At 38.2% G+C, this 25,515-nt stretch overlaps 1 protein-coding gene across 1 annotated transcript in view; it reads right to left on the bottom strand.

Annotated features, from left to right (window-relative positions):
• The window catches only part of CIBAR1 (CBY1 interacting BAR domain containing 1), a 29,684-nt gene extending 11,680 nt beyond the window's left edge, over window positions 1-18,004 (bottom strand). Inside the window, exons 1-6 of the mRNA XM_059394854.1 lie at window positions 17,868-18,004; window positions 17,107-17,341; window positions 14,737-14,805; window positions 13,558-13,659; window positions 11,273-11,278; window positions 9,259-9,363 (exon numbers count right to left, since the gene is read on the bottom strand). Of these exons, the coding sequence (XP_059250837.1) occupies window positions 9,259-9,363; window positions 11,273-11,278; window positions 13,558-13,659; window positions 14,737-14,805; window positions 17,107-17,341; window positions 17,868-17,893 (543 nt within the window). The 5' untranslated portion in view covers window positions 17,894-18,004. The remainder of the gene's footprint in view (window positions 1-9,258; window positions 9,364-11,272; window positions 11,279-13,557; window positions 13,660-14,736; window positions 14,806-17,106; window positions 17,342-17,867) is intronic.
• Between the last annotated feature and the right edge of the window lie 7,511 nt (window positions 18,005-25,515).

Raw genomic sequence — 25,515 nt, 5'->3', positions numbered from 1 at the left:
TTGATCTAAGCAGGGGTGAGATCATCGGTAGGTAAGGAAAGGATACAAACCAGACAAGTTTTCAATAAAATAGGATCTTTTCCTTTTTGTTAACTTGTCCCTTATCAAAATAATAACTGTATTATAACACCTAAAGAAGTGGACGAGGTAGAAAATGAGTACTCAAGCATTGTCCTTAAAGGGGCAAGAGAGAAGAGACGGGTTATAGAAGACAAGGGTCAAATAATAGAAATGGTCCTGCACTTTGGAAGACAGTGTCACAGATATCCTTTAGTGTTCTTTAATTTCCCCCACCCCTATCCCCATTCTTTCTTAAGGATTAAAAGAATTATTTTAGGGAGTACTGATAAGCTTCTGATCGCTACTCAATGTAAACATTGTAAATATAAACAGTTGAAAAGTGTCCCTTCTGGTCTACAAAGATTGGGCTCTGGGAAGACAAGAAGTGAGACACAATTATGACTCAACAGTGACCTTTACTGTCAATTCCTATAGGTCACAGAGGATTGTGGTATACTGTAATGGCAACTAATAAACAGCATTATGCCTAAGAATCTCCAGATACCCAGGAGATACCTTCGAGGTAAACTGGCTTTTGATTAGGACTGAGACTTACTTAGTTGTCTGTCTTCCTAAGAAAGCTGCCTAGCTAGAAAGGAATCAAGTGCCCTTTAGAAGTGTGGAAACTCCTAGAGGGAAAACGGTGGAATAGTCAATGATAAGCCAAAACACTGAAGACTCCTACTTGGTTCTTGGTCTGTGGCTCATTTTAGGTAATGGAACAATCAAGCACAACCTTGCATCTTTCCTTCTGAATCTTAAATTTAGAGATTTTCTACATTTAGTCAATAAAGAACTATATAAAAAATACGTAGTTTGACTATTTTTTTAAGACTTCATTTTATTTATTTATTTATTTATTTATTTGATAGAGATCACAAGTAGGCAGAGAGGCAGGTAGAGAGAGGGGAGGAAGCAGGCTCCCCGCTGAGCAGGGAGCCTGATGCGGGGCTCAGTCAATCTCAGGACCCTGGGATCATGACCCGAGCGGAAGGCAGAGGCCTTAACCCACTAAACCACCCAGGTGCCCCGGTTGGACTTTATTTTTATTCAAGACTGGAACAGAAACCTTTTTCATTTAGTTACGCTTAGAATTATACAATAAACCCTTAAACTTGTTTCAGGTAAGTACGGAGAGGTGGAGAAGCAGATTTTATAATGTTACATAGTCAACTATGTTTTAGTTTTTCTTGGATATTTACAGACCATCTGTTTACTTATGTGGAGAGAGAAAGAGAAGGTATTTATCTTATGCTATAAAAGTATCTGAGAAATAGAATAGCCTCAAATAAGGGATTTAAGCTTAATCAAGTGAGGTGTTACTCCTATTTTTAAATATTTTCACAGATGTATATTCTAAATCTTTAACAGACATACTGCTTAGTAACTAATGAAATCTAAACATTTACAACCTTATTACACTTAAATCTGCAGATTTAGGTCTAATTCAAATCTATTCCACTGTGGTAACTTTGTAGAATACGCCAGCATATTAAAATATTTTTCAAATATGTGAACATAGTTATTAAATTCCTGATGGCCAGAATTTCTGAATGTGTCATCTCTGAACTAACAATTATTTAATACTGCATTTTATAGGATTTATAGTCTCCTTAGTTCATAAGCCCTGAAAAATATGTAGGTATGTCTGGCAATACATTATTTTTCTTTATTCATTATCCCTGATAAGAGAAACTACTACATTCTCATTTTAAGACACTGATCAGCTTTTAGTCTGTTACCATTTTCCAATCTCAAAATTTAGTTTCAATTAACAATAATTACTTTACAAATTATCTTTATAAATGGGTATTATTTATTATGTGGAAGGTGGGAGGAATCATTCTCCAGTTTTGTGATATTTTGGTTTAATCCTCTATGGTTTGAACTTTTTGTTCTTTAAGATTTATTTATTTATGTATTTATTATAGAGAGAGACACAGCGAGAGAGGGAACACAAGCAGGGGGAGTGCGAGAGGGAGAAGTAGGCTTCCTGCTGAGCAGGGAGCCTGATGTGGGCCTGGATACCAGGACCCTGGGATCGTGATCTTAGCCAAAGGCAGATGCTTAACAACTGAGTCACCCAGGCACCCAAACTTTTATTTGACAAAACCTGTATTATAACACCTAAATAAGAGGAGAATGGCCCTACTGATTGTTTATACTGTTTATTTTTGTCAGAAACAGTAATGGGAAATCAATAGTACGGTAATCTGGTATCCAGACTTGGAACTTTTGACTCAGGAGTCATGAAGCCTAAAGATTATCACAGAGGAAAGTTAAATCCTCAAGTATAATCAGAAGAGAGTACTGCCAATCATACTCTTTCTAGTTAGAATTTCACAAAATATCTGAAAATAGGCAGAAGGAGAGTAACAGCAAGGAACAGTAAAAGTTAGATGACAACTAATGTAGTAAGAAAGAATATAAAAAGCATGTTTTTGAAATAAAATATTTTCAGTGAATGACCAGAAGGGTGGTGGAACTTTCTAAGAACCATTATATTTAGAAATAATTTTCCTCAAATAAATATAGCTAACTTTCAGTGATCTCATGTAATCTTACTTGGAATGGGTCAGTATGATCAGGGACAGAAGCATTAATCATTTTTTCCCCTTTTCAATTTTATTTATTTATTTTAAAGATTTTATTTATTTATTTGACAGGCAGAGATCACAAGTGGGCAGAGAGGCAGGCAGAGAGAGAGGAGGAGGCAGGCTCCTTGCTGAGCAGAGAGCCCGATGCAGGACTCCATCCCAGGACCCTGAGATCATGACCTGAGCCGAAGGCAGCGGCTTAACCCACTGAGCCACCCAGGTGCCCTATTTATTTATTTTTTAGATTTTATTTATTTGTCAGAGAGAGTACAAGCAGGCAGAGGCAGAGGGAGAAGCAGGCTCCCTGTTGAGCAAGGAGCCCGACGTGGGACTCCATCCCAGGACCCTAGGGTCATGACGGGAGTCGAAGGCAGCTGCTTAAGCGACTGAGCCACCCAGGCGTCCCTTCAATTTTATTTTGTGTGACTTGTAGGCAATTTGGGCACATACTCAATTTTCATTGGTGGGGGTAGGGGGAGAGCTGATGTGAAATTCTTACCTGTTGACAAATGTTCTGTAAAACAGGAGAGTATAGGAGTAAAGACTATGGGCTCTGGATTAAGATAAATCTGGGTTCCAATCATGCAAACATAAGGGCTATATAATATTAAGCAATTTATCTATTCTTTTCTTTAGTCTTTTTCATCTGTACAATGGGGATAACAACAGTACCAACCTCATAGATTTTGGGGTTAAAGACTAAATGAGATAACCTAATCTAGTATGTAACTAACTGGGTGCTCAAAGCAAGTAGCTATTTTTATTACTCAAGAAGTACACTTGCTAGGTTAGAAAACGTTTTTTCCTAATACTAAAGCCTCCAACTGATTTAATTAGCAAGCAAGACTTTTAGCAAAAAAGTCATAAAAGGTTTTACTAACATTTTGGCAAATAAAGGGGAAGTAACGATTCTCCAGATTAGAGGCTATTCAATAAATGATGTCAAGAGTTAGTTTTATCTACTTGAAAAGAATGAAATTAGATATATACTTCGTAACCATATGCAAAACACAGCTACCAGATAAAATGCTTAAATATTTAAAAATTATTAGATATCACAAATACTTGAAGAAAACACAAGCATTTATATAATCTTAAGGATAAAAACAACCTTTGTAAGCATGACACTAAGCCAGAAATCAAAAGGGAGAAGACCAACAGATCTGGCTACAAAAATGAAACTTTAAAGCAAAAAAACATCATAAACAACAAAATGAGAAAATACTTTTCCAACATAGCTTCTCTTTAAGAGTTTAATTTTCTCAATATAAAGACTTTTTATAAATTCATAAGAAAACTACCAATATTAGTACAAGCTAAGGGCAAGTGTGGGCAATTTACTAAAGAAGAAATAAATGTGTCATTATATGAAAATAATTTTGTCTTAATAGTAGTAACTATAAATTAAGATGACACTGATTCTTTCACCTGTCGGATTAGTTATTATTAAAAATACTGCTACATTTCATTGGTATACTAAGCTGCTCATTCAAGGTTTTATAGAAATGCTAGTTAAAATTTTGTGGACAGAAATTTAAAGCTTTGTGGACAGAGTATCAAAATTTAAAAGATGTATGCTCTTTGAGTCAGAAGTGTTACTCTGATAATTATCTCAAGAGAATAACTGGATCAAAAAAAGGCCAATGTTTAATGATACAATGAGATTTATAATTGCAAAAGTAACCTAGATATCCACCAATAAGGAATGGTTAGATACAATAATATATCCATAACAAAATACTATGAAGATACCAAAAAGAATGATATGCATCGGTTTCTTAGCAAATATGTCCATGATATATATTAAATTTTAAAAGGATGTTTGAGGAATCAATGTTTATCCACATAAAATGTGTAGAATATGTGACATAGTCAATATCTAAGAAAACTGGTTATTATCTCTTGTGTATATATGCATAGAAAACAAAAGTTGGAATGCTATAAACCAGAATGCTAACTGATTATTTCTGACTGGTAGGATTGTTGCATTTTTCTCAATATTTCTATAAAAAATTTATGGTGACTTTATATTCAGTTGTAAGAAAAATAAAGCTTTTAAAAATTAAATTTAGATGTTTCTCACTCATGTCAGCTACTTTGCCACATACTGCATTCCTGTCCCTCTCTGTTGCAGGCATGAACCCTGGTCAAGATCGTTTCTATAGGTCTGAAATTCCCTTGAGATTCATTTTCCAATTACATGGGAAACAAAAGGATTGTGATTTTTTTTTTTCCTTGAAAGACAGGAGGAGGAATGAGCAGGGGGAGGGGCAGAGAGGGAGAGAGAATTTTAAGGAGGCTGTATGCCCAGCATGGAGCCCACTGTGGGGCTCCATCTCATGACCTTGGGATCATGACCTGAGCCAAAATCAAGAGTGGGGATTTTTAACTGCTTAACTGAGGAAGCCACTTGGGCACCCCAGGGACTGATTTTTCATTCACATTGTGTGTAGTAAGTTCCATAACTTTTCTCAGACAAATATTTTGCAAGGTTCCTATGAAAAGTATCTAAAAATTGTGCTACCCTGCCAATTAACACTACCAAAATTCAGATGGAGTTATAAATTAAACCCACCCTGAACATACTCACTCATTTCTACCCCCAGAGAGGTTAAGGAAGGAGCCAGAAGGTCTGTTCCCATCTGAAGCAGTAGCCTGATTACAGGTAAGAATAAGAATGTTCTATGTTTCTCTCAAAATTATGAGTGGCATTCATGATTTTTACTTTTCTAAGAATTTTTCTTGTAAATAGAAATGTGACACATACTAACAACAACAAAGGCAGGCAGTAATCTAACTCTTTTTGACTTGTCTTTGAAGCTTCTGGTATGGGATTTGTGCATCCCTCTTCATCATAAAAGATCTCAAATGAGGCCTGACTTGGAAAAGAAACAATTTGATACTAAGGAGGAAAGATGTATAGAATGGAGATTTAGAACCGTAACAGAGTTTAATGTTGACTTCTGGAAACCATTTCTGGAAGTTTGCTAGATCACGGGAGTCTGCATTTAAAGTGTAGGTTGTGGGGTGCCTGGGTGGCTCAGTGGGTTAGGGCCTCTGCTTTCGGCTCGGGTCATGATCCCGGGGGTCCTGGGATCGAGCCCCACATCGGGCTCTGCTCAGCGGCGAGCCTGCTTCCTCCTCTCTCTGCCTGCCTCTCTGCCTACTTCTGATCTGTCAGATAAATAAAAAAATCTTAAAAAAAAAAATAAAGTGTAGGTTGTGACAGATGACATCTTATATGTAGAAAATCCTAAGGAATCCACTAAAAATTTATCAATGCTCATAAGTGAGTTCTGGAAGGTTGCAGGATATAAGGTCAGTGTGCAAAAATAAATTCTTTCTGGGTACATTTGCAATGAACATTTCCAGAAATGAAATTAAATAAACACCATTTACAATAGCATCGAGAATTCTAAAATACTTAAGAAAAAGTTTAAGAAGCACAACTTACACTCTGAAAACTACAAACATGGTTGAAAATACATTAAGGACTATTTAAATAAATGGAAAAATATTCCATGTTCATGGATTGGAAAAATTTTAAGATGGTAATACTCCCCAAACTGATGTACAGAGTTGATGCCATCTGTACCAGCATCCCACCTGACTTCTTTATAGAAACTGACAAGCTGATTGTAAAATTCATACAGAATTACAACAGATCCAGAACAGCAAAACAACCTTAAAAAAGAACAAAGGAAAACTCATACATTCTGATTTTAAAATTCATATAAAGCAATGCTAATAAAGATAAGTGTGGTACTAGCATAAAGAGAGACCTATATATAGATCAATGGAAGACAAACCAGAAACAAAATCATGTCAACCAGTCTTCAAAAAGAGTTCCAAGACTATTCAATGGTAAAGAATAGCTTCTTCAGCAAATGGTGCTTGGGCAACTGGACAGTCACATGCAAAGAGGTGAAGTTTAAACTTCAGTTCACACCATACATAAAAATTAACTCATGGATTAAAGGCTTAACTGAACCATGAAAACTATACAACTATTAGAAGAAAATAGGGAGATCTCAAGATTTGGCAGTGGACTGTTATATTTGACACTAAAAACATTAGCAACAAAAGAGACATATATTGGTCTTCATCAAAATTACAAATTTTCTGCTTCAAGGAATACGATTAAGATACTGAAAAGAACCCTAAGAATAGGAGAAAATAATTTCCAGTCATAGATCTGAAAAGGGACTTGTATCCAGGATAGAAAAAGAACAACTACCACTCAAAAAAGAACCCAATTAAAATATGGGCAAATGATCTCAATGGACATTTCTTCAAGGAAGACATACAATGGCCAATAAACATTAGCAGCGAAATGCAGCTCAAAACCACAATGAGATACCATTTCACACCCACTAGGATGGCTGTAGTGAAACTGATGAACAGGTGAGGATGCATAAGAATTTGAACCCTCATATACCATCTGTTGGAATGTACATGGTGCAAAAAGTTTCTCAAATGATTAAAGATAGGGTTACCATAGAATCCAGCAATTTAATTAGATACATGAGTAAAAAAATGAAAATATATATCCAAACAAAGACTTCTTGTCTTATAAATAGCCATATAATGAAATATTTGGCCATGAAAAGGAATGCATGACACAGGATACATACTATGATATGAAAGCATATATATAGCTAATATATATACAACACATACACACATATATATAGCTAATAATAAAAGCATTATGCTAAGAAGCCAGTTACAAAAACCATGTTATGATTCCGTTCACATAAAATGGTCAGAGTAGCTGAATCCATAGAGACTTCAGATTAGTGGTAGTTGCATAGGGCTGGGGGGGGTGGTGGTGGGAGGGTAGGGGTGTGGGAAGCAGCAAAGTACTAGGTCCTACTTTGAGATGGTAACAGTGTTCTAAAATTGAGTGGTAAAGGCTGCACATACTGGAACACATTAAAACCACTGAGTTGTACATTTTAAATGGGTGAACCATATGGTGTATGAATTCTATCTCAATTTATTAAAAAGTCTTATACTTTTGGTGACCACTAAAAGACTTCCTGCCAGGGGCATAATACAGTAGGCAAAAAGAAAAGCTTGAAAACCCTTTTCTTCTTTGTGCATCCTCCACTGTGCAGTCCCTCTATGTCCTCATGCTTCAGCCAATCCCAGGTAGTAGAACTGCAGTTGGGAATTCTGCACTCACTTTCTCTCTGCCCATTTTGTAACTGGTGATTGCACAGGGAATTAAAAACATCTGTAGAGGTAGTCCGAGCCTGAGGTGAGCCCAAAGATCAGAGACACAGACTGCCACGTGTGAAAGACAATCTTGCAGGCATGCGGGGCAGTAGGAGAGGGGAATCGGACTGCCATCACGAACAAAGCCCTTGGGTGGCAGTGGAATCAAGCATACTTCACAGGTCTCCATTCTCATCGTTTAGGTTAAAGCTAATTATTTTAATAACCTTCCTTCCTTTCTCCTTCAGGTTAAGATATGATGTCAGCAAGTGTAAAACATCCTACCTTGCCCACACTCTCCCACCTCAGTAAATGGGAGTCTGTCGCAGGGCAGCTTTCTGAGATGCTCTTCATGCAGTGTACAGCAGAGTACCAAGTGAATCGAGAGGCTTTAGGAAAGAGGGTTTGCGTCTTCAGGACCAAACCAGAGACCTCTGAACATGGCTATCAGAAATATCAAAGTTCTGAAATTGTTTGAAACTATGATGGGGGGAGAAAAAGTGCAAATGAATGTTGACTAACGGAGTATAAAAAGGAATGATGATTATTAAGTGGCAGATGCTTATTTTATTGATGAGAACATAACTTTTGAAGGATGTGTTCTTTGTTAATAGTTATAAAATGATAAAATACTTTTCTTTAAAGCTTGATCCTGGAAAATCTGCAGTGAGCCAAAACACATCCTAGATGACTTGCTTTAAAGGACTTAATTTAATTTGGTCACAAGCAATCCTCCAATCTGTCCAGGCACCTATGACAAAGTCACTGAAGACCTTCTGAAGTCCATGATCCCAAAGGTGTCAAATCTACTGGCTTTTTACAATAAAACAAGGCAATTCTTGTGATACCATATCATGGTGGATGCAGCTTGGCAGATGCAACTTTATGTGACTGGCTACTCTTACCTGTTCATTTACTTGGTAACGTGTAGTTACAAGAGAGCACTTAATGAGAGTGTGTTATAATGGAAAGCACAGATTTTTAAAATACATTATTGGTTTTTAGTTCAGATTTTTGGCCGTGATACTTTGGGTAAATTATATCTCTGCTTAGATTTCACATAAGATATGGATAATAGTACCTAATTCTTATGAGGTTACTATAAAGATTAAAAGATAATACATATATAGTACCTGTAACAGCACTGGATGTACAAAAATATAATAAATGTTAGTTTCCTTTGATTAAATAATACTTGTGGTAATAAGCTGAATATCTGAGGAAATGGGAAAATAACATTTGTTATTTTTTATTTATAGTATCTTTTTCATATAGACTATGGGCTAAAAAAATCAGTAGTTTAAATTTTTCATACATTTAAATAAAACAAAAAAAAAAGGTTAGAAAACATGTTTTGAACTTTAACAGTTACTTTATTTACCTTTATATCCTTTATTTTCTGCTTTTCAAAATTGTCAATAGTTTCCTCCAGATGACGAGTTGTTCGGGTAGCATCCATTGTAGCTCTCTGCAATTCAGTTTCTGCCTGCAAAAGAATTCCCCAGCCAAAGATATAAAAAAATTCAAGTTAGAATCCATTCAACTGAGTCTATTCGTAAATGTTATCAACGCACTACTGGCTTTTTGGCACAACAACTGTAAACTGTTCAGTAATATATTTCACCATATAAAATAAGATGATCTATGTAATAAGCATGTGCAGAATAAAGAAACTTTAAATCTGTTAAGTGACACGATTCCTGACTTCAAACCAAAGAAAATAAAACTCCTCTTTCTTCCTACAAAACGATTTTTTTCTCCTGTATCATTATTGGATTATTTACTGTAAAACAATTTTCTACTGTTCTCACCTTTGGATTATTTACTGTAAAACAATTTTCTACTGTTCTCACCTATTTCACTTTCTATGCCATTTATCATTTGTTCTCTTTCTTCTCATTCTTTCCCCTTTAATCTCTTCTCTCCAAAAAAGGACCTGTGACTTAACTATTTTCAATTTTCTGGTTCTCCAAATGCATTATGTTTCTAATCTTGTAATATCCTAATCAGATATAGTAGAATATACACTACAAATATTTATTTCAGCACAGGGTATATTTTATATTCTTAGAAGCTCATAGTATTACACTATTACCATTTAGTTAGTGCTTAGTACAAAAAATATACAGACCAGCAACAAATTAGATGGCAAGTCTAATGCTTTGCTTCATATATTGTAACCACAAGCACTCATACTACCTAGATCTGTGTTGTATAATCATTATGGTGGCCAGTAGCCACATGTGGCTGTTTACATGAAGATTAAATGAAAATTTAAAAACTCTGTCCTCATTTATCCTAATTGCATTTCAAGAGCTCAATAGCCATATGTTGCTAGTGGCTATAATAAAGGGCAGAACACTTCCAATCTACCCATGTATTTCTCCTAAAAATTATCTCTTACTTTAAAACAGTTGTTGCCCCAAAATATTTTGTTAAACAGTAGAGGTTTTAAAAAACATAGCCTAATTATCTGATTAAATTCTAATAGTTTTGTTTCCTATACTTATGTAGTATATTTACTCAAAAGTATCAAATATCATCATTTAATAATTAATCCATGGGGAAAATATGCATTTCTCATCAAAGTGTAGTGACATATTATTCTAATATCTAGCCCTTGCTTTCAAGAAAAGATATAAATTGAAATAAGTAAAAGGGTTTACTCTAAGGATCCATTTCTTGACACACCACTTTATTACCCACCTGTGACTGAAATTTTTCATAAAGGAAAAAATACATTTCAAGGAGAACAATTTTTTAAAATAAAATCATATGCTCACTGAATTATATAATCTTGTAATTAGATTATACATTAATTATAGCTTCATGGTGATTATTCTTACATTTAGATTAACTCAAATGAACGATTTTAAGATACTAGGTGTAAAAAAACATTTTAATACACGTTTGTATGTGTACATTTGCCATATAGGGTGTAAAGTTTTTTAAAATCATATAAACTTTTAACCATACCCAGTAATCAAAAATAATCTTCTAGGGGTGCCTGGGTGGCTCAGTCATTAAACGTCTGCCTTCTGCTCATGTCATGATCCTAGGGTCATGGGATCGAGTCCTGTATCGGACTTCCTGCTCTGCGGGGAGCCTGCCTTCTCTCTCTCCCACTCCCCCTAGTTGTGCTCCCTCTCTTGCTGTGTCTCTCTCTTTCAAATAAATAAAACCTTTAAAAAATATAATAATAATTTTCTATTATTACTGGGCTTGAGGTTTTTAAAAATGTAACTATCACAGCAAATTCTAAAGTAAAATAGAGCTCCTTTATAGATCTGCATGAAAAATTTCTAAGTTATTTGATACTCATTACCTTACTAATGAGAATATTCTAGCAGACTAATTTCTTACTAATATTACATGGGACCCATACAGTTCTTTACTTGTGACTACTTCCTTTTGACTTATGTCTTTACCCTCCCCATTTTATCAGAAGTTTCACATTTAAAAAAAAAAAAGTTTTAAAATTTAGACAGGTAGGTAGAATTAGCTAAACCAGGGGAGAGTGGGGAAGCAGAAGCTACAGTTGGGCCATCTTAATCTTCCACGACCCTCCAGCAACTACTACTCATTTCTGAAAGTCTCAAATCCTTTTACTTAGGGATAGCAACTCACCCAAAATTACACAGCTATTTTTAGCAAAGAGGATATGGGTTTCTATTTCTTCTTTTTTCTGAAAATTCTTCAAAATCCTATAATGGATCAAGTTGAGTAGGAAATGCTTTTGATTATGATACTATGCTACAACTCTATGAGTAGAGGTGTCAGTGTATTTAATGAAATTAGTCCTGAATGCAAAAGGGCTTTTTTTTTTTTTTTTTAAAGATTTTATTTATTTATTTGACAGAGAGAAATCACAAGTAGATGGAGAGGCAGGTAGAGAGAGAGGAAGGGAAGCAGGCTCCCTGCTGAGCAGAGAGCCCGATGCGGGACTCGATCCCAGGACCCTGAGATCATGACCCGAGCCGAAGGCAGCGGCTTAACCCACTGAGCCACCCAGGCGCCCCTGCAAAAGGGCTTTTGAGCCAGAGCCCTGAGATTCTTCTTTACCCCATCTTCTTCTAGCAGTGCTACTCCATGTTATTTTACATACTGAACTTTAACATGCTTCTTTTGAATTGTCACATGAATTTTAAGGGTCCATCCTGGTAAATATTCTGTAATGCAATGACTGAACATTTTTATATTTATATTGAGTATGTTTATATCTAGACTGTCCTTTATTTTCTAGTCTTAGGTTGTCAAAATCCACTCGTTTCCCCAGTGAGCACAGCAGTTCTCCTACAGTTCTCTGTTCCTTTGTTGTATTTATTTTTCCCCACATGATCCCAAATCTAGTTTCATCTACAGTATAAGACTCCTCCATGGCAGTGTTCACAACAGACCATCTGAGTCAGAAACATTTTTGTCTTAGGGATATTCATTTCTGTGTTGAGTCTCCAGACCAGTACCCCTGATTCAATCCTACCAACCTGCTCAGGATACCAGATGTGACCTTTTTCCTGCCTTTATGTATTTCCCTCCAAACAAAACAATAACATTTTGACCTCTGATTTCTTAAAAACTGGTGACAACCTGGTTTCTCCCTTAGTCCCTAGTTGTCAGTCATAAATTTTCCAGCCTTCTCTGGTTTGCCTGACTTGCTTAAAACCCAGACTCCATAATCTAGTTGTAGATCTTAAGCCTCAATGAGATGTTCCTGCCCCAAACTCCATTGGGCACTCCGAAACCTATGGCTGCCCATTTTTGTTTGTTGCAAGGTTGGGCATATGTACCTTTAGTCCAAAGGAAGAAGGACCAGGCAATTGATGCAGCCCGAAATCACTGCTCAAGGGATTCCCCTCAGGAACAGAGGTGTTCTGGAACCTCAAATGCCCCCACAGAGCCACTCCTCATGTGGTTTCTGGCTGAGCTGGGCAGTAAAAACCTCCAGGAAGTAGGAAGGAGATGTAAGAAGGAATGGGAAAGAGAGGCAGCGGATAAACAAGTACTTTCTATACAACTGCACTTACCCCAATTGCTGGCAATTAGCCAGGCACTATTTTCTATTCTTTTCTTTAGTCATGAACAGGGTACATTCTAGCTTAGGTAACAGTCATTCTTAACACCTTGTTACAGTAGACAGTCCTATCTAGATCCTTTTGTGTCCAGCTATGAACCTCAATTTTACTCTAGAATCTCCTAGGGGTCTTTGGCTGCTAGTTGTTAATTGCGGTTTCACGTTGTTGTTGTTTTTAAAGGTAAAGGGAATTATACTGCAGCAAAATGACTCTTTTTTCTCAAAAGTGGGGCAGACAGGGCATTGATCTATTTATTAGGATTCACAACAGATCTTTAAGTTAATTTTATAATTAATATTCAGCTATGTGAAAAAAAAACCCAGAATTTTGAACTTACTTTTTATACAAACATCATTGGTTTTAACTGTTTTATTTTTTAAAATATCTATTATGGAAAATAGTATGAGGGAATTGAATTACGTGGTGTTATTCTCTTTAAAATTAGTTGATTTTTATATAATTAGAATTTGTAAATGCATGTGTTTTTCAACCATTATATTCAAATTTTCTGCACATTTAAAAGTAGAAATGCTAATTTCCATACATATTTACTTTTGTACGGCATACCTTACAAAGCATATTTTTAAAGATCAAAAGTCAAAGGATACAATGACATGTCGATCAGATGGGTTTCGCTGACGTGTTCTTTCTAACTGAGTTAACTGTTTAGCTTCTCGATTCCTTGCTGTTAATGTTGCTTTGAGGTCATCCTGAAAATAAGCATTCTGATTAATGAAAATCTCTGATTTAAGAAATAAAATACACATACTCTGTTTTAAGAATGGGAGAACACTGTTTGGTCCAGGCATTATTACTACTGCAAAATTAGTTTGTGTCTTTGTGTGAGTGTGTGCATGTGTGTTTCTTTAATACCCTCTCAAATAATAACACAGACAAGATAATTTCAATGCAAACCTCTAAACACATATATAAAATTTTGACTGTGGTGGTAGTTGTATGTATATATGTATACACATATGTATGTGTATACACTCAATGAACACTTAAAACAGGAGAATTTTATTGCCTGTAAATTATATGTCCAAGTTGGTTGAAAAAATAGAATCTAGGGTTGTATCATACAATATGGTGACTATAGTCACTAACACTGGATTGCATATTTGAAAGTTGTTAGGATTACATCTTAGAAGTCCTCATCAAAGGAAAATAAAATTTCTAACAATGTATGGTGATGGATGCTAACTAGACTTATGGTGGTCATTGCACAATATACACAGCTATTGAATCATTATATTGTACACTTAAAACTAATATGTCAGTTATACCTCAAAAAAAACCCACAGAACTTTGTCACACTCACTTTTAGTATACATTTTATTGCCTGCTCTAAAAAGAAAAATATAAACATATTCATTTAGTAAAATAAGTTCTTCATGTTTATAAATATTAATAGTTTAAAGTTTCTGTAATAAAGTACTGCTTCATGTTGCTATGGTTTACTTAGTAAGCTCACTAAAAATATTTCATTTTTCTCAAAGTTTTTTTTAAGTTTTTTATTTATTTATTTGAGCTAGAGGGATGCTGTGGGGACACGGGGCTTGATCCCAAGACCCTGGGATCATGACCTGAGCTGAAGGTAGAAGCTTAACCAACTGCACCACCCAGGTGCCCCCATTATTCTCAAAGTTCTAAGAAATGATGCATCACAGAGTGTGTAAAAATAAAACTGGGTAACAACGCTGTACTTTTTATCAAGAGGACAGATTAGAAACCTCACATTCTTTGCCGTAAGAGTTAATAATAGCAGGAAAAATGAATTTACTTACTCGTTTCATTTTTACAATGGTTCCATAAGCTTTCAAAGGTTCAACTACTTTGGCTTCAAGTCTTTCAACCTATTGAAAATTATTATAAAATGTAACTGTAAAGAAACATAGACATATCAAAATTTAAATTCTGAAATAAAACCTGGGCTATTTAACCTGAACATAATTAATTACTACATAGAGTGTTTTAAAATGTTTAAAATATCACAGTTAATAAATAAAAGAATTACCAGAAATTAATAAAACGCAGAATCTAAAGTCAAACACAATAAAAGCTGTTAAGATGTAGAGTAACAGTGAAAGCAGAAAAGTTAAAAAAAAAAAAAAACAAGCAGAAAAGTACCTAGTATGGAATATGGAAAGAAAACAATCTCAGGTTTCTAAGAAATTCATCTCTGCCACACGATCATCTCTGTATTATTTTTCTTCATTATAGTAGCTTTTGCGTAAGTTTCAAGACATCTCAAATTTTAGTACAGCTACTACCACTTGCAGTGTATTTAGGACGGCGTCAGATATTTTACATAAATTATCCCCGAAATGTAACAGTCTAACTTTCCAGATAAGAAAATTGAAGCTGAAAGATACAGCATATTGGAAAAATTTTAAGCAACACAATCCTCAAAAGCGAAAAAGAATTGTATTAGCTGCAATTCTTTTCTGGGAAGCCACTGTATATGACCAAAGTTCGGAGAAAAAGATAAATGGTCTCAGTGTTGCTGAGCTGTCAAACTGCATGGTTGATCTTTTTATTTACAATTAAACTGTTTTTCTTATACATTACAATTTTTATCACATTTTGAGTAATTATTTCCTTTAATTAACAGCACTAGTGGAAGGCAATGAAGAAATGAGTTTTTTAAAGGCAAATATAACAAAAGAAAAATAACTACTGGACATTAATATTTTCTTCATCAGGACAAGTAATACAGAATGACATTATTTAATTGTTTAAAATGAACATGTATTATTTTTGCAGCAGGAAGAAGGCTTTTTTTTGGATGATACATGTTTATATAGTACATTTCATTTCATACTGATTTTTTCTATAAACAAGATGTATATGATTGTTTCACTTATTAGGAAAATGAAAAAAATCAAGTTCTCATTGAGCATTTATAAATATTAGGAATCCTAAAATCAAAACCATGAATACTCAGGATAGTTTAGCCTATACCATTTCAAATAATCCACACACCGATTATTCAGTGTAAGGATTATTCAAGTCTTTTTTTCCTGTTCTCCTTTTTGTCGCCTACCTTTTTGCTCATTGTTCATTAGCACCTCCACCATTTGGTAAGCAAGGGAAATAAAAAAGGAGAACAAATGTAAATCAATTCACTTTGCTATTTGATAAATAGCATAAAGGTTTTCTAAAAGGGGGCACTGAAATTATTGTCGTGACATGGGATTTTAGGGTTATCAGTGAGAATAAATTTTTTTTGAAGTCTCCAGTGAATGTGTTACTGAGTTTCTTATTACAGAATATCTTATGACAAGAACTCAACTTTTCTCAAAAAGTACCTCCAAATGTAATTACTACTCAAATTTCTGTATGAATAGCAAGTATAGGTTCAAAGATCATTATCTCCACTTTGTTTTTGTGAGTTTTTTGATGCCTGAAATTTCTGTATTCGGCTTTTTAAAGGTACCAAAAGCACTCATGAGAGGAGCACAAGAGAAGTAATGCAGCTTCTAACTGGGAAACTTCTAATATTTAATCTGTATCTTGAAACCTAAAATAAATATAAGTGAAGGTGTTTCTGAGGTATTAAAAAAAATGAGGTTTTAGGAAGAAAGCAATTACACCACCTTCTTCCCTCCTTTCCATAGCAAAACAAAACAAAAGCACCCCACAAAGTCTCACTAGTATCTGCGATATAAATCAGTACATCAGTGCTGATATTCTTTTTGTCAATGCCATATTGGTCAACTTTCCAGAGCACTGAAGCAACAAAGATCTCTTGTCCATTTATTACTTATCCACTCACATTACCACTCAACCATCTCCAGACATACCTGAAAATATACTTACGTGCATACAAGACACAAGTCATGCTCCTTTTCTTCCCCATGGGTACTATGTTTACTACCCCCTGTTAATAGCCACCCCTTGGCCAAAAGCTGGCAAATGAAGTGGGGAAATTGAGGACTTCAGGATACCCTGAAGTTTAGTTTGAAAACGGTAAAATCACAAATCACAGGAATCTTCCCTTTAATAGACTCACACAACGTTACATGAAAATGTACGTTTGTCATCAAGGGTGCGTTCGCTACTGCAGTTAGGTGGATTACAAGTGAAAGTCTTCACCGGTCCTTCATCCACTACTTCAGGGCTCATTCCTAACAATGACGCTGAGACCTCCATACCTCTGCTTGTCGATAATCCTGAAGTTTGGCAAACTCATCGGCAAAGTTTTTCAGGCCCTGCTTTAAATTTGGGGTCTCTGTAGAGGCATACACGTTTATTTCATTCACCAGTAGGTCTGCTTTGTCTCGCAGTCTGGCAGTTTTCCTTACATAAGCAGCAAAGATTTGGCACAGCTCTCCGAAATGCTTCTCCACATTTGTGACAGCATCTTGCAGTTGTCTGGTTTGAGAGTCCCTAGGGAAAAGAGGACACAAAACGCCAATCATTCTCATTCGAGATGAGACGGCTTCATATCCGTTAATTTGATATGCAAACATTCCCGGGGCATTTTTCAGCTTCGAAGGCACAGACCATCTCTGGGGATTGGACTCTGGTCCTCTAGGTCTCCCTTCGGGGCCTGGCTTTAATATCCGGACAGTACAGGCGCACCAAGAGGCCGGGCTCTGGCCAGCCGCGCCGGGGTGGCGGCGGCTCAGGCTGCTCCGCGAGGCCTGGACGCCCGACTGCCTCCCAGCCGTCTGCACAGCCCGCGGCAGTGCGGGGCCCCGGGAGCGTGACGCCCCGATCGCCCATCCCACCCTTGGCCTGCGGGGCTCGCTGCGGCCCGGGGAGGTAGGCCCCAGAGCGCAAAGGTCTCGGTCCAGACCCCGCCCGGGGGTCGAATTCGGTGCGGAGGCCCCCCGGAGAGAGGCGCCACTTCCCCCACCCGAGCCCTCGCGTGTGGGGGGGCCCTGGCCAGCGGAGGCCCCGGGACTGTTACCGGTTTTCCAAGCTGCGCCTCAACATCTTGGCTTGCGCACCGCCGGGGAACCCGGCTGGGCCCAACGACCTGGGCTCGGAGGCGCCCAAACGTGCGCCGGGGCGCGAGCCGCCACCTCCCGGAGCCTAAGAGCCCGCCCCGCGCGCCGCCGCGCCGGCCCCGGCGTTCCTACGGCAACGCGGCGCGTCCCCGCGCTCAGGGCCGGAGTCGGCGGGAGCGCGGCGAGGGAGGGCCGGGGGCCGCGGCGCCCACCCCGAGACCCGCCGGCGCGTTCGCCTGGCGCGCTCCCTCCCGCCGCGTGTGTCTGGGTGCGCCGCGGAGGCCGGTGCCTGCTGCCAGGCCTTTGATCCTGGCGGAGAGCCGCTTACCAGACACCGCCTCCGGGCAGTCCTTCCAGCCTGGATTGTGAGCCACGGAGGGAAAAAGCCAATAACCAGTAACTAGGACGGAGACGTAAAACTAAACGCCAATGGGGCCCAGTTACTGCTTCTGCGCCATTTAGCTTGAGAACATCTGCTCGGAGTGTCCGCTTCCCTGTGTTGAATCTGAAAATGTGGGCTCTTTGGAAAGCTGCCTTTGGTAGGAGCAATGCTTACGTCTCATCTTTAACTTTTCTTTCTTTCTTTCTTTCTTTCTTTCTTTCTTTCTTTCTTTCTTTCTTTCTTCCTTTCTTTCTTTCTTTCTTTCTTTCTTTCTTTTTTTTTCAGCAGGTATCTGTTGAGTTCCTGTATTCTGGAAAAGATCGCGTTAGACACTGGACTAACAGATGAGAAGAGACCCTCATTCTGAAGGACCTTAGAGTTCGATGAGGTGACAGCCGCTTAAATGGTTGAACAACACACCCTGAGATATATAACGAGCTGGAGACTTTCTTTTGCCTTTGAACACCCGTGTTCTTTGGGCTCTTTTGGCCTTTCCTTGGGCTGTTCTTCCAAGAAAATACTGTTAGTACTGCATTCGAACTTTCTGTCTCTCAAGAACCCTCTCCTGACAACCATGACATTTCTGTCATCCTGACAGGGTTAGGGGTCTCCTCCTTGGTAGTATATTTTCTTGATTTTGTACTGCCTCCTCTAGTCTAGACAGAGCTCTTGGAAGCAGAGGAAATGTAATTTTGGTCTTACATTCCCCAGTGCCTTTTGCTGATAAAAAGTTTTGCTTTGGACAAATGGATGTCTCCCGTCCTTTGTTTCCGCTCAGGAAACTCCCCTTATTCTCTTAAGTTACAATGTATTCCTCTCTTCTCGCCCTTGCATTCATTCAGCAAGGTGCCTGCTGAATGCCTGTTGTATTCCAGATACTATGCTGGGCTCTGATCGTGGAGTGGTAAACTCAAAACAGTGTTTGCTCTTTTAGAGCTCACGGTCTCCTCAGAGGGACGGACACTAATCAAACACATAGATGTAAAATTACAATTGAGGTATGTGCTCCTGTACCTACTTTTGCTATGTAACAAACCATGGCAAAACCTAGTGGCTTACAGCAGTTCTTTAGCTAACTCATCAGCCTTCTGTGAGTGGGCTGGGTGGTTCTTGTATTTTGGTTGGCTCAAGTGGGCTCTTTTATATCTTTCTGGTCATCTGTGGGTCAGCCGGTGACTGGATGAGCAAGGATGGTTTCACTAGAGATGAGAAGGGGTGAGAAGGCCATCAGGAAGGGCAACAGAGGCAACATGTCAGTGACTACTTTTGCAGTACAACACAGTAAGGAGAAGTGCATGGTGCCAAGATAGCATATACTTAATAGAGAAGTCTGGTTTGAGCTAGTTGGGAAAGTACTTCATGGAGAAAGTGACATTGGAACTGAGATCCAAAGATTGGGGAGGGGTTAACTAGGTGAAGAAGGTTGGAAACCCAGTCCAGAGAGAGGGACAGTATAGGCAGATTCCTTCCCTCCCACCCCCAACCCATACCCATCTACCCTAATTTCCGTGTCTTGGAAAACAGAACTACCGTCCCACTGATTATTCAAGTCAAAAACCTAGGAATCACCCTTTCCTTTCCCCAGGCACACTGACAATTTCCATCTATTCCACCTCCCAAACATATCCTGAATCATCCTTTTTCTTTTCTTCGGCATCACGGTAATCCAAGCTACTATCCCCATTCCCTTTTACTGCAGCCCTCTTGTTGGTCTCTCCACAGCCACAGTTACACCTGGCAATGCAAAATAAAAAATGTAGATCAGATCCTGTCAACCTTTCAAAGCCTCTGCTGAATCACCTGAATGTTTACGTCTCCCCAAAATTCATATGTTGAAAGCCTAGCCGCTAATGTGACAATATTACGAGTTGGGGCCTTAGGGGTACTTTATTAGTGCTCTTTACAAAAGAGACTCCAGAGAGCTCCATAGCTCTTTTTGCCTTGTTAACTGAGACAAAGGCTATCAGGAGGGAACAGGCTCTCACCGGACACCGAATCAGCTAGCGCCTTCAAAACTGTGAGAAGTAAAAAGTTATGGATTGGTTTGTTTTTATAAGCTACCCAGTTTACAATAGTGTTTTGTGTTTTTTTGTTTTGTTTTCTTTGCTATAGCAGCTTAAATAGATTAAGACAGACTCCCACTATGCTTAAAATCAAATTTTAAATCTTTACTCTGGCTATAAAGCCTTTATCTCATTCTTGCCTACACATCATCTTTCACTGCCCCACTGTTAGAGGTACAATATCTTTCTGTTCCTAGCATATCCAGCTCTTCTTCTTTCTTTCTTTATTTTTGGATTTTATTTATTTATTTGAGAGACACAGAGATAGTGACAGAGATAGCAACGAGTCCGGTGAAGAGAAGGAAGCAGGCTCCCCGCTAAGCACGGAGCCCTGTGCGGGACTCGATCGGGCCATGGGATCATGACCTGAGCTGAAGGCAGATGCTCAACCCGCTGAGCCACCCAGGCACCCTTAAGCTCATTTTAGAACCAGTTTTGTGTTTGTTATTTTCTCTGCCGAGAACACTCTTCCCTCCGATCTTCACATGGCTGTCCCCTTCTTACCACATGGATTCTGTAGGCATGGAGTGAGGTTTTCTCTGGTCACTCTGTTATAGCATATCACTCTGTTTTGTTTCCTTTGAAGCACATGTCACTCCCTGAAGTTAACCTGTTTGTTTATAGGCTATTTTTGTCTCCGTGACTAGAATATATTCTGCATGAAAATAGGCACTTTGCTATCTTGTTCACATTGTATTCTCCACAGTACCAAAGTCCTTTATTCACAGTAGGAGCTCAGTAATTCGTTGAATTTACCGATGAAAAAAATGAGTGAAACCCCCCAACAGCAAGAGCATGGTGTGTTTGAGGAAATGGAATAAAATCAATGAAGCTGGAGTGGAGGTGGTGGGATCAAGATATGTGATGTCGTTGGAGAGGTAGGGAGAGGTCAGCTCACGTAAGACATTTTTAGCCATGCTAAGGATTTCATCCTTGCTTCAGAGAAACAGAACCAATAGTGTATAGGTATATATATTCTAAATATAGTGTGTGTATAAATATGTGTTTTTTTTTTAAGATTTTATTTATTTATTTGACAGAGAGAAATCACAAGCAGGCAGAGAGGCAGGCAGAGAGAGAGAGGAGGAAGCAGGCTCCCTGCTGAGCAGAGAGCCTGATGCGGGACTCGATCCCAGGACCCTGAGATCATGACCTGAGCCGAAGGCAGCGGCTTAACCCACTGAGCCACCCAGGCACCCCTAAATATGTGTTTTTATTATCTATCTGTATGGTTTACTGTAAGGAAATGGCACATGTGATAATGGAGGCTAAGTCCCAAGATATGCAGTCAGCAAGCTGGAGACCCCAGAGGGCTGATGGTATGAATTCCAATCCAAAAGCTGTTAGACAGGAAACTCCAAGAAGAGCTGGTATATTTCTAGCTGAGTCAAAAGGCTGGAAAAAAAGCCATATACCAGTTTAAGCAGCCAAGTGGGAAATATTCCTTCTCAGCTTGTTTGTTCCTAGTCAGGTCTTTGATTGATTGGATGAGGCTTATCTACATTCAGGAGGACAATCTGTTTTACTCAGTCTATCAATTCAAATGTTAATCTCATTCTGAACTGTCCTCAAAAACATGCCCAGCATAATGTTTGGCCAAAAGTCTGGGCATCCTGTGGCCCAGTCAAGTTGAGGCAAATTAAGGATCACAGTCCTTATCTTAGCATTGATGTAAAGGTATTTATATGTTATAGCAACCACTGTTTATTCATTAGGTAACTTTTAAATCATTTAGCAAATGCCTCACGTAAAATTTTTTAACAAATATGTATATGTTCAGCCTCCACCCAGCATATGAAATAACTATGTTCTAGGAACCCTTCTCCTGAGCTCCAGGCCCTTTGGTCTCACTTTCTTGTTAACAGACATTTCAAAACATGTATCAACATAATTGTTTTTAAATCTTTTCACTACTTGGAGGCACTTTTGAATAGGCTATACTTTCTCCTGGTACACATCATGCTATAGAAGAGAAGCTGGGGGCCTGAGAAGACCAAGGGCTTTGGCCATAGTTACATAATAAAATTGTAAAGAAAAAAATAAAATCGTAGAGAAGCTGGAATTAAGTCCTTTGTCTTCTCTTTCCAGCATTCTTTCCACTGTGCCAAGATTGGTCTCTCTAGAAATCGATCTTTCACACACACACTTTTTTTTCAAAGTTCTTTTTTTTTTTTTTTTCAAAGTTCTTAAATGGAAACATTACATCAATTAGTTTAAGTAGCCAATGAACGACATTCCATATATGGAATAAGGAGGGTGTATGTCAGTGATTAGTACGTCAGAGGTATAACATTCCAAAATCTCTGGAATTACTGTTTCAAGCTACAAGAAGTATAACCTGCCTTTTCACTGACTTTTCTTAGACTATTACATATATGTATCTTCATAGTGAAAATAGCACAATCTTAGTTTGCATAACATTGAATGAATGCCAGTTTATTGAGGTTGCTCTAAGAAAGGTCCAGTGGAGGGGCCCCTGGGTGGCTCAGTGGGTTAAAGAAAGGTCCAGTGGAGGCAAAGAGTTACATTAACTTCATTTATTCAGCACTGTTTGCTGAGAACTTGTCATGTACCAGGATTTACCATTCTTCAACCCAAGTGCCCTGTGTAAGGTGGAAGGAGACAGCTAGACACGTAACTGGATCTGTTATTGAGGTGATAATACAGTTTGAATTAGATTATTTTATATGTCATTTTTTAATGTGAGCATTCACTTTTAATAAAATATATTTGTCAGGGAGTGAGAGAGAGCGCACAAGCAGGGGGAGCAGCAGGAGGAGGTAAGCTCCCCGCTGACAAGGAACCTGATGCAGGACATCCCAGGACCCTGGGATCATGGCCCAAACCAGAGACAGACACTTAACCGACTGAGCCACCTAGGTAGGCATCTTATTCTTTTCTTAATCTTAGCTCTTTCCGCTTTGTTGCATTTTAGAAATATTAAGTGAATAACCATAATGTAGTGCATTTATAGGCCATTGTTTATGCCAAAAACAATGTAACTTCAGATATAGTTGTTCTGTATTAGATAGTGCCGCTTCCAGTCACTGAACGGGAGAAGAATTAGGCACAAAGAAGTCAGCTGCAAGAGAAAGGGAGCAGGAGACAACAATCGAAACGACTGCTGCACCAAGCAACTCCTCAGTCTCGCTTTTATTAGATAGAAACCATAACCAACAGAAGAGTCGATGAAGCTCAAACATTAGTCACATGTCTTGTGGACAAACAAGAAGTGGGGGTAAAGTTTATAGTTAAACAAGCATATTTTCAAAGGACACATCTAACTAACAGGTGCTTTGGGGAGGAGAAAGGAGAGACAATGGAAAAGGGAAGCAGGCGACATTCTGCGCTGAGCTAGCCGGGCATCCCCAGCTGCGCAGCTTCAAGGTCATATATCGTCCTTTCCCCCAAAGACCTGTTGCCAGTGTATGTTTTTCTTAAGGCCGTATCTAAATGTGCTTGGTGACTAGTAAAATCATCCAGGGGTTATAGTTTAAGTAATACATTGTTCTGAGGGGCAGTTACATCTCCCCCTTTCTGTTTGTGAAGAAGTAGAAAAGTTAGTTTTGCAGCTTCTTGATTCTTCAGTTATCGGAGGGATTTTCGCATGCATCTAAGGACTAAGCATAAAAAGATTATCACGGTAAGAATCATCATTCCACCTGTAATGCGAGACCAGTTTGTTCGATCCCAGTGAAAGGGTTTAAATCAGACAGAGTATCGTTAATTCTTTGAGTAAAACTCACTCTTGGAACTGATTGTAATTATGAGTGAGTAATACTTAGAATAGTATCTTGAAGTTGTCTAATATCTAAAGTTAGATTATCACCATAATGGTTAGTAATATGCCGGCGAATTTTGCTCCAAGATATTTGATTCATTATAGGCATGGGGAGTAACACAGAAAGAAACAACATTCCAGTCACATAACATATGAAGTCTAAGCTTTATATTTTTAAGATAATCTCATATAGATCATGGCTGTTCCTAAATCAGAGATACTTTCATCTAATTTTTGATCTATGACCATTTGTTGATTCCAAGCCTTGCTAGCATTCTTGTGCCACTTCTGTACAAATTGTGTAGTCTGTACAGTTTGATGCAAGGCTATTCCCGCAGTGGTAGCTGTAGCAGTAATGCCTATGATTCCTAAAGTAGCTGTTACAAGCAACCCAAGAAATCTTTTCGTTCTATGGACCCAGTCCTTCAAAACTGTTAAAAGTGTATGTATATCTGGAGAGCTTTCCCCAAACACGTTGGTGTTTCTTTCACCGGTAACCAAATGCCTATTCTTCTAGCTATGAGAATGATAGAATTGTCTGTATAAACATTCACATATACACAGGTGAACATTTTACATTTGAGAGAGTTTATTTCTCTATTGCGATGATAAAAAGTCATTTTTCCAATAACAAAAACATAGGAATCTCTAACACAAGCTTTTACTCATTCTTTATCCATTAGGAAAAGAGAAAATGCATAGCCATTAGATGATGATCATAAGAACAGTTCCAAACTCTTATGGGATTTAAAGCAGTGGTGACCTTCCATAAATTCTTTTGTCTTTTTAATTAACAAAAGGGGAAGGCATAGAAAGTCCTTGCCCAAGCCAGAACAGAGGTGTATCTCCTGAGGTTAAGGTTTGTGGTAAGAGGAGATCATCAAAAACTTGCCATTTTAAATTTCAATGAGAGGAGCAGAGTCTCCCAGTGCAATTGGTGACTGCCATTCCCTTAGGGGAACAGTCCCATACAATTCCATAGGAATCATTAATAACAATACTGGAGTGAGAAGCTCGACAATCCTCCCATAAAGGACGAATTCCCTCATCAGACCATATTTGTGTTAGTTTGCATTTGGGAATAGAGGGTGCTGCTGTGTTATAGCTAGGACCCCGATATTCATTGGCTAGGAATCCTTTAGTAGAGAGTAAATGTAACTGAACTTTAGTCAGATAAGTATCAGTAGGAAAGTCCACCAACCAACCATCTCTGATCATCAGGGATAAGACAACTGGAATGATTGCTGATACATCTTGGTCTATTTTGATATCCTAAGGTAAGATTAATTATTTGTACCCTCCTCTAAGGGCAATAGAGGCAATCTAGGATCCAGAATTCCAGGTACCCATTTTGAGGCATTTAAATAAATTGGTATTATATC

This window comes from Mustela nigripes, chromosome 3 (genome assembly GCF_022355385.1).
Source record: "Mustela nigripes isolate SB6536 chromosome 3, MUSNIG.SB6536, whole genome shotgun sequence".
NCBI lineage: Eukaryota > Metazoa > Chordata > Mammalia > Carnivora > Mustelidae > Mustela > Mustela nigripes.
The sequence above is the reverse complement of the archived record's forward strand: the minus strand, read 5'-3'. Positions and strand labels throughout refer to the sequence as shown.